General features: G+C 38.4%; 1 protein-coding gene across 4 annotated transcripts in view; it reads right to left on the bottom strand.

Annotated features, from left to right (window-relative positions):
* The window catches only part of TESK2 (testis associated actin remodelling kinase 2), a 140,211-nt gene that overhangs the window by 42,749 nt on the left and 79,456 nt on the right, over nt 1-18,006 (bottom strand). For all 4 annotated transcript variants that reach the window (XM_074221569.1, XM_074221567.1, XM_074221568.1 and 1 more), the window contains one exon: nt 3,617-3,665. In XM_074221569.1, the coding sequence (XP_074077670.1) occupies nt 3,617-3,665 (49 nt within the window). The remainder of the gene's footprint in view (nt 1-3,616; nt 3,666-18,006) is intronic.

The following is an 18,006-nucleotide window of genomic DNA, read 5'->3' as shown; positions in this document are numbered from 1 at the left end:
AAAAAACACATCTCTCCAAAACAGACACCCCAGAGTCATCTCAATTTTCCAAGGAATCTTCATACTCCCTTTAAGGCTCTGCTTGTCAACATGTCGACATGTATTCTGCTCTAATGGCCCTCCAGCTGAAAATGTTCTCTTCCTCTTCAAATATTCCATGGGCACTTTGTCTAACCTTTCCTTTGCCATCAAGATTCCTTACCTATTAATATATTTACCAATATACTTCAGTAGTATTCTGAAGTCAGATCATGATTGCTAAATTTTCAAGAAATTATCAAACATTACAAATAAGGATTTGATTTGTTTTGTCACTGGTCTGGACTTGAGAAAGTAATGAAGAATGATAAAGATTAAACTTGACCATATGCTGGGCTTACACTTTCTTTCAAGGGAGCCAATTTATTCACCATTTATGAGCATATTGCTGGGATGCTTCCTGTCCCACTGAGAGGTCGGTGAGCTGCATTAGCACATGGATGGCATCACTTGGTCCTTGTATTCCAGCCCAGAATCATTCCTAATATTCCCATCATTCAGGGATCTCAAGGCTCGCCAATATGGGTATTCCCTTCAGTGTGGAACAGTGGGAAATACTCTGGATCTGAATTAAGAGCACTTGCTATGTTGCCTTGCTATGTTGCCCTTAACGTTTCTCGGGCTTAGTTTTGCCACTGGTCAAATGGGGGGTTGAACTAGGTGACCTGTGAAGGTCCTTCCAACACTTAATATACAAAACTAATGTGATACTCCCCAAGAATAGGCAGAGAACATTACATAACATCTGGGAAACTGGACTCTGCAGTTGGCTGTGGCCCATCACAAATAATGGATGTGCTTCATTACTTTACCCAGGGAGTCGATTTTCACTGCCGGGAGTACCTCGGGGAAAGGGCCACATAGCAAAGGGAAGCTGGTGGATTGCTCAGACCCAATGCAGTACTTTTACCTTTCTTAAATGACCCACATCGAGGATTTCCATCCCTGCCATCCTGAAGAGAAAACTGGTGTGGATGTGTGTCTGCAGGTTTCCAGAGAAAGCAGCTACAGTTCTCTTTGGGGTTGCTCTGCTTTCAAATGGAGCTTTGTAGATAAGTGCTAATCAGGAAGATTGGGATTCAAATTACTCCCTCACCACACAGTAGTCATATCATAAGTGGTTATAGACTGATTATTAATTAGTTATTTAACCTCACTCAGCCTCCTTTTCTCATCTATAAAATGGAATTAATCCCTAGAGCCCTCTCCTCACAAGGGTTCTGTAAAGCTCAAAAGAGACTGGAGCCATATACGACTTTGCAAACCTTAAATGTTTTAGAAATGTCAGCTGTTAGTAAACTCCAAGCTACTCAAGTGAATATATAGCCTTGATGTGGGAATTCCCACCAATGATTCAGATGAAAACCTATCTATGCCACTTGGGAAATTCTTGTCTATGGCCTCCTGGTTGCATGGATAAAGGAAGAATTCTTTTAATACTGCAAGGATGGAAAAAGAGGTCCATCTAATGTGCTGAGAGCTTCACCATTCTTTTTCATACTGCAAAGACACCAATGGAGCATCCCAACTGTCCCTTGGTTAGTCTTTACTCTCCCTGTAAAACCAGTCTCAGAACTAGGGTTTTTCACTCCATTTCTCTGATGAAATCCTTCACTCCAATTCTCTTTTAAGAATCCTTGCTTGAAAGCTATTGAAGCCTGTTCATACACTTCATGTCCCTCTAGGTGATATTTGGACACTATCATCTTCAGAAATTCCTAGTCATATACCACCAGACTGCTGGTCAATCAGTCCACAAGTATTGATTAAGTATCTACTAGGTGCCAGACTATTGATACAAAGGAGTTACAAAGAACAGTAGAAACAAGACCTCTGCCTCCAAGGAGGTCCCATACTTAATCAGGGAGACCACATGGAAGTAACAAAGTCTATACAAGCTACATACAGAGTAGATGGAAAGGAACCCAAAGGGGGAATGGCTCCAGGAGCACCTGACAAAGGGGAAGGATTGGAGCTGAATCTTGCAAGAAGCCACAGAAAGCAAGAGGCAGAGGTGAGAAGGGAAAGTATTCAGGTAAGGCAGGCCTGGAAGGTCATATATCAGAAGCAGCTACAAAGCTGGGATAACTGGACCCCAGAGAGTCTGTAAGGGAAGACTATCTAAAAAAAGCCTGGACAGGCAGAAAGGGGTCAGGATGTGAAGAGCTTTAAGTGCCAAATAAAAAGGTGATCTTGGAAACAATGAGGCACTACTGTAACAAGTAGATATATACTTTTAAAAAATTATTTTAGCAATGGAGTAGAGGGATATATTGGAATGGGATTTGAGCAAGAAGATCTGTTAGACCAGCGCGTCCAAAAGAGAACAGTAAACATGTTGGACTTGGAATCAGGAAGATCTGAGTCCAAATTCCTCCTGAGACATTTCTTAGTTAAATGATTTACTAGGACTTCACTTAACCACTGCTGGCCTCAGTTTCCTCAACTTTAAAATATGGATAATAATAGCATATACCTCCCAGTGTTGTCAGAATGATAAAAAAGAGATAATAGTTGTACTATTATGATTGCCTGTACTGGGGCTGAGGGCCAGTACCAACACTGGAAAGGACAGTTAACAATCACGCACACACAGGTTGTCAGATTTTCATAGCCTCATACTGAGAAGGGGGAATTACTTCAATTTGGGAGGGGGAATTTTTGAAAAGCATTGGGGTTAAGTGACTTGCCCAAGGTCACACGGCTAAGTAAGTATTAAGTGTCAGAGGCTGGATTTGAACTCAGGTCCTCCTGACTCCAGGGCTGATGCTCTATCCACTATCCCTACCTCCATTTTATTGGGGGTTTTTTTTTTTAGGTTTTTGCAAGGCAAACGGGGTGAAGTGGCTTGCCCAAGGCCACACAGCTAGGTAATTATTAAGTGTCTGAGACCGGATTTAAACCCAGGTACTCCTGACTCCAGGGCCAGTGCTTTATCCACTACGCCACCTAGCCGCCCCCACCCACATTTTATTAATGAGGAAACTGAGGCATGAAGTTAAATTACTTAAATTACAACTTGAATTTAAATCCAAGTGTCTCCTGACTCCAAGGTCATAAGTCTTTTCACTAGTGAGTCATTAGAAAGTATCTTTTTATTGGTGAATAGCAAGGAGACAACAGTGGGGAATAATGGGAAGAACACATGCTTCAAAGTCCAGAAGGCTTGGCTTGAAACTGAGCTCTGGCACCATATGTTGAGCAAATCCCCTTTCCTCATGGGGCCTTGGTTTGTTCATCTATTAAAAAAAGACCCTAGGGGGCAGCTAGGTGGCACAGTGGATAGAACACTGGCCCTGGAGTCAGGAGGACCTGGGTTCAAATCCGGCCTCAGACACTTACTAATTACCTGTGTGACCTTGGGCAAGTCACTTAACCCCATTGCCTTAAATTAAAAAAAAGACTCTTAACTTCTAAGCTCCTCTCATCTGAGAATTCATTGATTACAAAGGCAGCATGAGACATACACAGTAAACACGGAGCCAGGAAAATATCAAGACTATGTTCATATTCTATATACAACATACTAAAGATAAAAAGGCAGAGATGTGATGGAGCACATTCATTGGACTCTTACCTCTGTAAGTGCATGCAACTGCCCTTGGTGTACACACACCCCCATGAACCTACAAAAAAAGAGAGACTTTTTAAGAGTGAAAATGACACTGAAAAGAAATACGATCCAGAGGGGTTGGTTTGGTTGCCCATTCATTTTTAAACAATCAAACTTCAGCATCGATACATTACTTACAGTCCAATATGTTGTTTACAAACTTCTTCCATTCCAAGGCATTCTCGAAATTCAGTGAAATAAACTCATGGTTCTCTACCCACTAAATACAGGACACTGCCCCAAGCACCAGGAGAAATATAAAGTGCATCAATCAGGCACTGACTGAGGGCTTCCCAAGTGCCAGTCACTGTGCTGAGGATGCAAAGAAAGACACAATCATAGTCATTGTCTTTAAAGAGCTCATGTTCTAATGGGAGAGACAACAGCTCTGCACAAGAAAGAGGACAAATGAAAGGTAATAACAGGGAGAAGGCACTAGAAATGCGAGAGCCTGGGAAGGGCCTCCTACAGAAAGAGGCATTGGAGCTGAGCTGAGAGGAAAGCCCTGGAAGCTAGGAGGCAGGAGTGACAGGGGCGAGAGAGTGGGCCAGCAGAGCAGAATGGTAGGCAATGTGGAGGCAGAAAGTATAAGAGGATGAGGAAAATAGGAAAGGATCAGATTGTGACAGGCTTCAAAAATCTAGCAAAGGACTTAATACTTGATCCTGGAAGTAACAGGGCAGGCATTTGCTTTAGAAAAACACTTTGGGGGTGGCTAGGTGGCACAGTGGATAAAGCACTGGTCCTGGAGTCAGGAGTACCTGGGTTCAAATCTGGTCTCAAACACTTAATAATTACCTAGCTGTGTGGCCTTGGGCAAGCCACTTAACCCCATTTGCCTTGCAAAAAAACCTAAAAAAAACACTTTGGCAGATGAATAGAGAATGGACTGGACTGGGGCAAAGCAAAGAGTCTAAAGAGAAGATGAGTGAAGTAGAGCAGGTGGGATGTGATGAGGTGAGCGTGGGAGCTCTATGACTGGAGATAAAAAGAGAAATTGTGAAGGTAGAAACAAGACTGGTGAGAGAGAGGGACTGAGCCAGAGACCCAAGGGAGAAGGCTGAGGAGGATTGGAGGATCATGGTGTCCTTGACAATAATATAAAATAGGAAAGGGAGGAAAATAATAATAGGAAAGGGCGAAAAAGGGAGGTGCATTTGGGAGGAAGAGATAATAAATTCCATTTCAGATGTGTTAAGTTTGGTATATCTACAGCACCTGTAATTTAAGATGAGAAAAAGGTAGAGCTCAGGAGAGAAACATGGGCTTGATACTGAGAAGGGACAAAATCAACTGTATATAGATGGCAGCTGAATCCCTGGGGGTAGATAAGATTATCAAACAAGAAATGAGATAATATAAAGGGGAAATGAACCTTGGGAGACACACACAGTTATTGGGCATAACTTGGATAAAGAAGCAAGAAAGAAGACTTTGAAGGAGGCAGGCAGGTAGGAGAAGCAGGAGGGTATGATGTTACTATAAGCTGGAAAAGAATGTCATAGAGAGGTTAAGGATAAGGAATGAAAAAGAACATTAGATTTGGCAATTAAGAGATCATTTGATAATTATGGTGTGAATGAGGGGAGTATGATACCTTTTGGAGAATTTCACGTAAATGATGAGGTTAGAAGCCAGATTGGATGGGACAGAAGTGTAAATGTGAGAGAAGTGTAAATGACACTTCAGATAGATTTCTCAAGAAGTTTAGCCACAAAGGGGATGGATGATTGCTAAAGAGATCAACGAAGTTTTTTTAAACATGGGGACTGGGAATGACATGGGTATATTTGCAGACAGAAGGGAGGAAGCCAGTAGCTAACAAGAGAACAATATTAAGGAGAATGAGAATTATCTTGGGGAAACCTGCTAGAAAAAATAAAAACAGTTCAAGGATTCATGTGAGATGAGGAGAAAAGGAAGAGCTCATCTAATGGATTCATTTTTTTTTTCAAGAAATGAGGTTAAAAAAATTTTTAAATGAGGTAAAGTTCTTAGGTTAATACAATTAGATTTTTTCTTTTTTGACCCTAATTACCCTTACAGTGCCACCTAATTCTCTCTCATTACTCTAAAATAAAAATAAAAAAAAGTCCTCCCTGTATCACATAAGTACAGTCCTGCAACATATCTATCAGTCATGTCCAAGAACCCAGACTCTAGGTGGTCATCTTTTTGCCAAGAGCTGGGAAGGATGATTCTTCAGTTTTCTGGAGTCCTGAATTTTGGTCAATAAATCAATCATAATTGTTAAGTCTTTTATATCACTTTCCTATAAAATGTTGTAGTAGCTATTTAAATTATTCTCTTGGTTTTGCTCATTTCACACTTCTTTTAGCAGCTTACTAGGTTTCTCCATCACTTTTGCCATTTTTCATGGCACAGTTATATTCCATGATACTTAGATTTATCCATTCCTCAATTAATGGGTACCTATTTTGTTTCCAGTTTTTTATTAAAAGAGAAAGAGCTGAAATAAATATTTTTGTATATATGGATCCCTGTCCTCCTTTCTTTGATTTCTTTGGAACATTCAGATATCTACTAGTATATAGGTTTGTTGGAATAAATATATGTTAAGCTTCCAAATTTTGTCCTAATAAGGAACAAACAGTGCCAGAGATTTTAGTATCGGGAAAGAACAAAATAGAATTAGGTTAACAATATTTATTGATATTTCCCTAAGTAGTATTCTTCCACTAATGTGTTTGTGTGTGTGGCAGGGAGGAGCCTAGCCAGAGAGTTAGATACCCCCCATCCCCCCTTGGACATCCACCCTTGACTTAAATAGCCTTATCCATCAGGAGATATGACCTGAAATATCACCTCTGCCTTGTCCAGTCAAAAAAGGGGACAATCCCCAATGTAGGATGGGGGCAAGGTGCAGAAGAGGTGGAAGGAAACTTGGGGGTTCCCGGGGGGGAGGAAAGATGGGGAGCAGGCTTCTGTTTTTCAATTAAGGGAGTCAACTGAGGGAATGTCCATCAATTGGGGAATGGCTTAACAAACTGTGGTATATGTATGTCATCGAACATTATTGTTATATCAGAAACTGGTGGGGGTGGGGCAGCTAGGTGGTACAGTAGATAGAGTACCGGCCTTGGAGTCAGGAGTACCTGGGTTCAAATCTGACTTCAGACACTTAATAATTACCTAGCTGTGTGGCCTTGGGCAAGCCACTTAATCCCATTGCCTTGAAAAATCTAAAAAAAAAAAAAAAAAAACCCTGGAGGGACAGGAATTCAGGGAAGCCTGGAGGGATATGCCTGAACTAATGCTGAGTGAGACTAGCAGAACCAGAAGAATATTGTACACCCTAACAGCAACATGGGAGTGATGATCAACCTTAATGGACTTATACCAACAGGGCAACAATCAGGTACAATTTTGGGATATCTGCAATAGAGAATGCCATCTGTATCCTGAGAAAGAATTGTGGAGTTCGAACAAAGACCAAAGACTTTCTACATACCTTTAATTTAAGAAAAAAATTGTCTTATGTCATTCTGCTAAATCTTATACTATATGTTTCTTCCTTAAGGATATGATTTCTCTCTCATCACATTCAACTTAGATCAGTGATGTAAAGACTAACAAACTTCTTTCTGTGGGGAGTGGGGGGAGGGAAGCAAGATTGGGGGAAAAATTGTAAAACTTAAAATAAATACTTTATAAATTTTTTTTAAAAAATTAAGGGAGTCCTCTCTAAGCACCCTTTTCAATTGTTAATTGACTTAATTAGGTTATCTAAGTGAAATGAACTTCACTCAGGCCTCAGCTCTCTGATCTAATCAAAAGCAGTGACCAACCACAATTCTAGACTACTAATAATGAAACCTACCATCCACCTCCTGTGAGAGAGGTGATGAACTTCATGAGCAGTATAAGATACACATTTTTAGATATGACTTATGTGGCATTTTGTTTTGCTTGAATGTCCATATGTGCTACATGGAGTTTTCTTTTTCTTTTTTCTTTTCTTTTCTCTTCCATTGGGAGGTCAGAAGTAGAGAAAAGTAGAGCAATAGAGCTGTCTTGATAGAATAGAAAGGGAAGTGAAAAAAAAAGAAAAATGAGTTACTGAAATATTTTTTTTTTGCAAGGCAATGGGGTTAAGTGGCCTGCCCAAGGTCACACAGCTAGGTAGTTATTAAGTGTCTGAGGCTGGATTTGAACTCAGGTCCTCCTGACTCCAGGGCTGGTGCTCTATCCACTACACCACCTAGCTTCCATGAAACATTTTATAAAGTAGAAGAATTGGTTTCTTCGTGCTCTCATTTGATTTCTTAAAAACTTTTGAAATTGATTTTTTCTCATTTTTAATCAATTTTGCACTTTTAAAAAGCAAACAAATAAAAAAAAAAAACCCTACTTCTTTCTTCATTTCTTCTAAGAATTCCAGTTGGATTTGTGTCCAAACTTATTGTTCATTGAGACTTTGCTTATAAACATTTTGAAATCATTCTTTTCTCCCAGATTTGTGTTATTAATGTTTCTATATCTATAATGACTTTTTTGGTAGTATTCTTTTCTTTGGTTTGTTTATTCATTTCTCTAGCACACTTTCTGACTTTGTTATTGATATTAGGCTGAACTTTTATATTTAGAGGTAGAATGTCCAGGCTAATGTTTTGTCCTCTAGGGTTCTACTACTTTGTTGAACTATTGGATTTTGTATTATTTCAGAATCTCAGGACTGCTCAGACTAGAGTCCTGTAAGCTTTTGAAATGCCCAGGGACCTTATCTAGGGCAGAACCTGATCACTACCCTCCTGGTCTAAGCTATCCAACCTCCTGTTTCCAATTTAGTTCTACACAGCTCTCCTTTGGCATTACCCCTGGTTAAAATTCCAGTAGACTGCTGTTGGATTCAGTCATTTTCAATGAGTTGAAAAGCTGTGTAAATTTATAATGACAGAAATGTAGACTCTTCTTTGGTTTAGAATTCTTACCCTAGTAATTCAAGTACTAAGAAACTGCATTCAGGATCAAACAAAATTAGCAATGGAGAAATTTAGGAGGGGAGAAATTTGAAATATACTATTTCATACAATAAAGAATATAGACTTTTAACTAAGAATAATTTACCCATCAAAGCTAAATATAATCTTACAGGAAATAAAAAAAGGAACCTGTAACTAAGAAGATTTCAAAACATTCTTGGGGCAGGGGGTTGCAAGGCAAAGGGTGTTAAGTGACTTGCCCAAGATCATAGAGTTAGGTAATTATTTAGTGTTGAGGCTAAATTTGAACTCAGGTCCCTCCTGACTCCTCCATGCTCTATCCACTACCATCTAACTGCCCCGCCCCAAGCATTCTTGATGAAAAGACCTGAGTAGAAACTATGAAATACAGAGGAATCAAAGGAAACATAAAAAAGGTAAACAATCAAATAATCAAAAGACTGATAGAAAACCAGCTTACTTCTAATATAGAGAGAGGAGCACACATAAATCTCCTCAGAACTCTATCATTATATACAATAGAAAGAGTCTAATTAGACAAGGTCTGGAAGTACTGTTATGCTTTAATGAACTTAAAAGAAGAATGGAAAGGGAGCGTAAGACCAATACACTAGGTGGAGAGGAAAGAGAGAAAATTATCTCAGAGTTAAGTTAATTAAATAGAGTCTATTCAAAAAAGGAGGAAGAAGTAGGGGGAGTAGGTGACAACATTTCAATCTCATTCTCATCTCAACTGGTCAAAGAAGGAAAAAGACACGCAGAGTTTTACATACACACACACATATATACACATACAGAGGTATATTTCACTTCATAGGGAAACAAAAGGGAAAGGATAAGGAAGAGAAAGACAGATTATGCAAGGAATTAGTCTTAAGTAAAACAATAAGGAGAGTGGGTTCCAAAGAAAAGTAAAAAAAAGAATAAGAACCTTCCTAATTGAAGCGAAAAGAAAAGGAACACAAGAACAGGATCAGATTAAGGCAGCTAGGTGGTACTGTGAATAGGACATATTGGTTGGTTCTTGTTTTTCCTTATCAAAGAAAACCAAAATGACATCACTATGTTTCAGACAAATTACAGTGTGTCCGACTATGACTGATCAGACTAATATGTGCTTGGAATGCTCTACCAGAGGCTGTCCACAAATAGTCCATGTGAATACCTGAAGTGGGTACTCCAAAAACTTACGGATGTCCCATTTCCTTTGAGCTGCTTCAATTCTGCCTTCTACATACAGTGTAGCCCCCTCACTGATGAGGGCATGCCATGCTGGGTGGCCCTGTGCTAGTGTGTCTCCCATGCTGTACAATCAATTCTGAAGTTCTACAATGAAAACTTCAGGGGTTCTTGGTATTGCTTCCTCTGACACCCTGGTGAGCGCTGCCCTGTATAAACTCTCCATAAAATAGTTTTTATGGCAAGTGAATGTCTGGCATTCTAACAACATGACCAGCCCATCATAGTTTTACACACTATAGTAATGTTGGAATGCTAGGCAGTTTAGCTTCAGAAAGGACCTCGGTGTCTGGTGTCTTCTCCTGCCAGGAGATCTTCAGAATCTTCCTAAGACAATTTAAATGGAAGCGATTCAGTTTCCTGATATGGCACTAGTAGATTGTCCAGGTTTCAAAGACATATAGCAATGAGATCAGTACAACAATTCTGTAGAAGTTTGGTGATCAGTCTAATATCTCTTCTCTCCCAAACTTTCTTTCGGAGCCTCCCAAATACTGAGCTAGCTCTGGCAATGCGTGTATCAACCTCATTATCAATGAGGACCTCCTTGGAAAGAACATTACCAAGCTAAGTGAACTTGTCCACAGTCCTCAAAACTCCATTTGATGCAATCGATGGCTCCACATATGGATGGTGTGGTATTGGCTGATGGAGCATCTGGGTTTTCTTGGCATTAATTATTAGACCAAAATTAGAATAAGCAGCAGAGAATGGATCCATATTTAGGTGCATCTAAGCTTCAGAGGCTGCATTGTCACCTACAAACAAAAGATCATGCACCAAGACTCCCTTGAGGCCATGTTCATCCTCAGTGATAATATGACTGAAAACATCATGCTAAAAAGTATGAGAGCAGTAACTGGGAAATCTCGAGAGCATCGCCCACTATCCAGAACATGGGCAAGCATGCTGTCATGAGACTGAAGAACAATACTGATGAACTTCTCTGGGCAACCAAATTTAGACATAATTTTTCATAAAAACTCAAGACTGACAGGATCAAAGGCCTTAGTTAGATATACAAATACTGTACTCAGATTTCTGTTCTGTTCCTAGCATCTTTCCTGGAGTTGTCCGGCAGCAAAAACCACATCAATTGTTCCTCCACCCTTTCTGAAGTCACTCGGGCTCTCAGAGAAGTGACCATCTTCCAGGTGAAGGATCAGCCTATTGAGAAGGACTTTGGCAAGAATCTTAGCAGAAATGACTAAAAGAGAAACACCCCCATGTTGTCACAGGATGATCTAGTCCCTTTACTTTTATTGAGATGGACAATGGAAGGATCTTTGAATTCTTGGGGGATAATTTTCAGTCAGTTTTTGAATGAGCAATGGACCCCCTACCTTGTAGAGCTCAGATGGAATAAAATGAGCACCAGGTACTTTGCCACTTGAAAGGAACCTAATATCATTTACTTTTTTTAAAAGAAAGATTTTATTTATTTTGAGTTTTACAATTTTCCCCCTATTCTTGCTTCCCTCCCCCCACCCCCCCACAGAAGGCATTCTGTTAGTCCATAGTAAACATTGATCTAAGTTGAATGTGATAAAAGAGAAATCATATCCTTAAGGAAGAAAAATAAAATATAAGAGATAGCAAAATTACATAATAAGATAATGGGTTTCCCCCCAAACTCCATGATTCTTTCTCTGGATACAGATGGGATTCTCCATTGCAGACAGCCCCAAATTGTCCCTGACTGTTGCACTGATGCAATGAGCAAGTCCATCAAGGTTGATCATCACCCCCATGTAGCTGTTAGGGTATACAGTGTTTTTCTGGTTCTGCTCATCTCGCTCATCATCAGTTCAGCAAATCCTTCCAGGTTTCCCTGAATTCCCATCCCTCCTGGTTTCTAACAGAACAATAGTGTTCCATGACATACATATACCACAGTTTGCTAAGCCATTCCCCAGTTGAAGGACATTCACTTAATGTCCAATTCTTTGCCATCACAAACAGGGCTGCTATGAATATTTTTAAGCGAGTGATGTTTTTACCCTTTTTCATCCTCTCTTCAGGGTATAGACCTAGTAGTGGTATTGCTGGACCAAAGGGTATGCATAAAGTATACTTTACTTTTGATGGAATTAAATGCTGCCTTCTCAGAAATGGATGAACTGAGAGAGATCCCATTCAAAGTAACTTCAGACAATATAAAATACTTGGGAGTCTACCTGCCAAGGCAGACTCAGAAACATTTTGAAAACAATTACAAAACACTTCTCACACAAATAAACTCTTATTTAAATAACTGGGCAAATATCAACTGCTCATGGATAAGTCAAGCTAAAATAATAAAAATGACAATTCTACCAAAATTAAACCACCTGTTTAGTGCCGTACCAATCAACATTCCAATAAATTACTTTAATTGTAAGTAAATTAATATGGAGAAATAAAAAGTTGAAAATGTCCAGGGATTTAATGAAAATTACAATAGAAGGTGGCTTAGCCCTACCAGATCTAAAATTATATTATAAAGCATCAGTCATCAAAACTGTCTAATATTGGCTAAGATATTTCTTAGAGTGGTGGATCAGTGGAATAGACTAGGTGCAATAGCAACCCAAAGAGTCCAGCTATTGGGATAAAAACTCTCTCTTCGATTAAAAACTGTTGGGAAAATTGTAAGTTAGGATGGCAGAAACTTAGACTAGACCAACACACCCTTTACCAAGATAAGATCAAAATGGATACAGGACTTAGACATAAAAAACAATATTATAAAGCATACTAGGAGATGAAAGAATAGTTTACCTGTCAGATCTATGGAAAGAGAAGCAGTTTATGACCAAGATGGAGAACATCATTAAAAATAAACTAGACAATTTTGATTACATTAAATTACAAAGCTTTTGCACAGACATAACCACTGTAACTAAGATCAAAATAAATGTAGTAAATTGGGAAACAATCTTTACAACTAGTATTTCTGACAAAGGACTCATTTCTAAAATATACAGAGAACTGAGTCAAATTTTTAAAAAGACAAGTCATTCCCCAATTGACAAATGGTTAAAGGCAAACAAAGGCAATTTACAGATGAGGAAATCAAAGCAATCCACAGTCATATAAAAAATTACTCTAAATCACTAATTATTAGAGAAATGCAAATTAAAGCATCTCTGAGGTACCACCTCACACCTATCAGACTGGCCAATATGACCAGAAAGGATAATGATCAATGTTGGAAATGATGTGGGAAATCTGGGACAACAATACATTGATGGTGGAGCTGTGAACTCATCCAAACTTTCTGGAGAACAATTTGGAATTACACCCAAAGGGCAACAAAAATGTGCATACCCTTTGATCCAGCAATACCACTACTGGGTCTATACCCTGAAGAGAGGATGAAAAAGGGTAAAAATATCACTTATACAAAAATATTCATAGCAGCCCTGTTTGTGGTGGCAAAGAATGAGGGATAATTTGGGGCTGTCTACAATAGAGAATACCATCTGTATCCAGAGAAAGAACTGTGGGGTTTGAACAAAGACCAAGGACTATTAACTTTAATTTAGAAAAAAACAACTGATAGCTTATATCTTATATAACAACTTATATCTGATCTTGCTATCTCTTTTACTTTATGTTTCTTCCGTAAGGATATGATTTTTCTCTCATCACATTCAACTTAGATCAATACATACCATGGAAATATATAGAATAACAGATTGCCTTCTGTAGGGGGGGGCAGAAGCAAGATTAGGAGAAAATTGTAAAATTCAAAATAATTAAAATCTCTCTAAAAAAATAAACAGACTAGCAACCATTAAAAAAAAGAAATGGATGAACTATGCAGCTAGTAAGCCCTGACGAGTGCTCATTTTTCATTTAGCAGCTTCTGTATTTCCCCATCATTTTCATCACACCAGTCTTGGGGTTTGTAAGTGTTCTGGCCCAGATGAGCAAATGCAGTGCTGTATACTAGATCTCTGAAAGCTGCCTAATCTTTTTCTGCTCCACTGTTGTCAACTGTTTGTTGGCTCAGTTTTTCCTCTAAGTTGGCAATAAACTGTTCAGGCTCAAAGACACATTCTAACTTCTTGACATTAAATTTTCTAGTAGTCCTTTAGCTTTGGAGTTACCTCTTTGGTTGAATATGAATATTTAGCTTTAGAGAAGATAGGTCTGTGATCAGTCCAGCACTCTGAATCACACATTGCCTTTGTTACTCTTACATCCTGTCTGTCTCTTCTCCTTACAATCACAGTCTATTAGATGTGCATGTCTATGAGGGTACATCCAGAAAGTTTTATTGTGTTTAGGTAAACAGAAGACAGTGTTTGTGATGAGGTCACAAAAAGCACAAGTCTTCAGTAGAAGGTCACCATTGCTGTTGCTATTTCCAACTCCATTCTTCCCAAGGACTCTCTGCCACGACTGGTAATCTGAGGCTTCCCTAGCATTAAAGTCACCCACAATTATGAGCTTGTCCTCTTTTGATACACTGATGGGGATCTTCATAAAAGTTTTCTTTGACTTCATCAGTGTTCTTCATGGAGGGAGCAAAGGCACTGATGAGGGTGGCATGGTGTTTTCCTGGAAGTGGCAATCCCATTGTCATGAGTCTGCTGTTCATTCCTTTGATAGGCATTCAAGAAGGTTGACTAGATTAGTTTTGATTGCAAAACCTACCCCAGCTTCACAGCAGCATTCCCCTTCACTGCGGCCACTCCAGTAAGCTGGCCTTCATTTACCAGCCTTGTTTCACTTAGGGTTGCTATTTTGTTATTACGCCTGCTGAGTTCTCTCAAAACAAGAGCTGTTTGTCTTTCAGTTCTATTGGATCTTGTGTTGTCTATGAGTGTGCATACATTCCATGAACTGATGATAAGTGGACTATTCTTTGAAGAAGAAGTTTTTGTAGATTTTTTTGTCTTAACCACACTGTGGGATTACTGCCTGCCATGGTAATCAGACCAAATCTGGGTAAGTAGACATTTTTAGGGCACTTTTTCTAGCCCCTTCCTCACTCTAGGAGGTAAGCAGTGTGATCCTTAAAGGGTCTGCTCAAACACTTGGGGAGCTGCTGAATCTCACTGCTGTTCTCAGTGGAGAAACAACTCTATGACCTCAGCTGCCTGTGTGCAGGGTTGTAACTACAGCTCCCTGTGTCTCTGCACCTGCTGCTTTGTCACTTGTCTGTCGCCACAGGACTTTGAGAAATGGTTATGGGTGATGTCTTTTGTTGCATGCATAAATTGGATTTAAGTTAAGTTGAGCCACACGAAGTTATCTGCCTCACTCTGTCTTTCAAAGTCATCATGATCCAGCATGGCAAGACAGAGTCAAGACAACTGGTGATGGCTTTACATATGGTGGATGACCTTGGCATCTTCGATGTATAACCAAGTTCTAAAGCTCCACAGCACCTGCTTCAGCTGACTTCATGGCTGTTGGAACAAATTGTTCTCCTCTGCCCATTCCACCAGTGGAAGACTTCACATGCTTGAGGTAGATACTCCCCTCCCCACTCACTAATAAGCTTGAGACTCCCTCAGTTACCCTCAGTCTGGTTTAGCTTGCCTGCTGAACAGTTTACCAGGGTATGGCTGCTGTGCAGGCTATAGCTTCTTAGAGCCCCAAAGGACATATAAGTTGGAATCAAAATACCTGAGTACAAATTCCACCTTAGACAATGGCCCTGTCACTTAATATTTGTTTGCATCAGTTTCCTAACTTGTAAAATGTGAGAAATAATAGCACCAATCCCTCAGGATTATTGTAAGGATAAAAATGATAATATTTGTAAAATACTTTGTAAAGTGCTATATAAATTCTAGTTGTCCTTATAATTATTATTGTTGTTATAATTGTTATAGCAAATATAGTACTAGTACTAAGTTCACTCCTCTTTCACCACCATATTCCTCTTTATAAAGATGGAGAAACAAAGAGAAGGCAAAGAGAATAAAGAGAACTATACAATTAGTAATCATAATTACACATATGAATGGGATAAACTTATCCACAATAATGTAAAAAAGATAGCATAATGAATTAGGAGTCATAATCCAACAAATACTATTTGCAATTTGAAACAAAGATTCAAATATAGTTAAAATAAAAGGCTGGAGCAAGTCAATTATGCTTCAGACAAAGTAAAAAGGTAGAGGAAATAATCAACGTCTCAAACAAAGCTTTAGCAAAAAAGAGATTTAATTAAAAGTAATGAACAGGGTAACTACACTTTTCAGAAAGATGCCAAAGACAACAAAATAACATCAATACTGAATATATACACAATAAAAATAGAAATACGAGGAAAAATTAAATGAGTTTCAGAAATAGTAAAAGTAAACTTAGTGGAGGGACCATAATTTACTCCTCTCAAAGCTAGACAAATTTTTTTAAAAAGTGAAAGACCTCTATATAAAATTTTAGAAAAGTTATATTAGCCCTCTGGATTTTGAATGAGAACAAAAAAGAATATGCATATTTTTTCAGTTGTACATGGCACCTTTAAAAAAATTTACTATATAAGAGGGCATAAAAACCAAACAAACAAGTGCAAAAGAGCAGAACTATTAAATGTAGCCTTTAGGCATCACAATATAATAAAAATTATTTTCAATAAACAGCCCCTGAAGACATGATTTTAAAAATATAAGAGAACAAATCGAATTCTAAAGAATGTGAGTGAAAGAACAAATTACAGACAAATTTCATTGAAGATAATAAAAACGCAATAATGTATCAATCTCCTTAATGGAAATTTTTACATATCTAAACATTTTCATCAATAAAAGAAAAAGGGCAGATAAATTAAGCTAACAACCCCTCAGAAAAAACAATACAAAAATCGATTTAGGGGTGCGGCTAGGTGGCACAGTGGATAGAGCACCAGCCTTGGAGTCAGGAGTACCTGGGTTCAAATCCGACATCAGACACTTAATAATTACCTAGCCATGTGGCCTTGGGCAAGCCACTTCACCCCATTGCCTTGAAAAATCTGATAAAAAAGAAAAACCAATTTAAAAACTTCCAAACAGGGGGCGGTTAGGTGGCGCAGTGGATAGAGCACCAGCCCTAGAGTCAGGTATTCCTGAGTTCAGCTCCGGCCTCAGACACTTAATCATTACTTAGCTGTGTGGCCTTGGGCAAGCCACTTAACCCCATTGCCTTGCAAAAATAAAATAAAAACTTCCAAACAAAACTCAAAATAGAAATCTGGAAAATCAAAAAGGAGATTAACATCACTGAAAACAAAAACAAAAAAACACATAAGTGGAAGCTTTTTAAAAAATAAAATTGACAAACCATTGACTAACCTGACAAAAAAAGAAGAAAACCAAGTTATTAGTGTCAGTAATTATAAAAACGTAAAATTCACAACCAATGAAGAAATAAAAGAAATTGTTAGGAACTATTTTACCCAATTATATACCAAGAAAACCAAACATCTAAGTGAAAATAATAAACATTTACAAGAAATAAAATATGCAAAGCAAGAGAACAAGAAATGAAAGACCTAAACAACTCAATCTTATAAAAAGAAATTGAATAAACAATAAACTCCTTTTTTTGATAAACATGTTCACAGATTATTTATTTTTGGTATGAGGAATTAGGAAGGATTATAGGAAAGAGATACATAAGAGATAATTTTTATAAAGTGTTCATCAGATTCTGAAGGGTTGGATTTTGGGGGGGAGGGTTTTATGTGTTTTGCTTTGTTTTTCTTCCTCTAGATGGGGATGATATTGTCCATGGCCATTCTAATACAGTTGCCCTAGCTCTCTGAACTGCTGAGAAGAGCTGCTTCCATCAAGATTGTTCATCTCACAATGCTTTTGTTAATGTGTACATTGTTCTCAATTCTACTCCCTTTGTTTAGCATCAGATATTGTAAGTCATTCCATGTTTCTCTAGAGTCCAACCATTTATGGTTTCTTATAGAATAATAGTATTATATAGTATTCATGCACCATAATTTGTTTAGCCATTCCCCAATTGATGGACATTCCCTCAATTTCCAATTCTTTGCCATTACAAAAAGAATTGCTATGAATATTTTGGAACATGTAGGACTTTCTCCATTTTTTTATGATTTCTTCTGGATATAGACCTAGAATTGGAATTTTTGGGTCAAAGTATGAACAGTTTTATTGCTCTTTGGGCATAGTTCCATATTGATCTCCA

This window comes from Macrotis lagotis, chromosome 2 (genome assembly GCF_037893015.1).
Source record: "Macrotis lagotis isolate mMagLag1 chromosome 2, bilby.v1.9.chrom.fasta, whole genome shotgun sequence".
Taxonomy (NCBI): Eukaryota; Metazoa; Chordata; class Mammalia; order Peramelemorphia; family Peramelidae; genus Macrotis; species Macrotis lagotis.
This window is presented reverse-complemented; position numbering and strand designations above follow the sequence as displayed.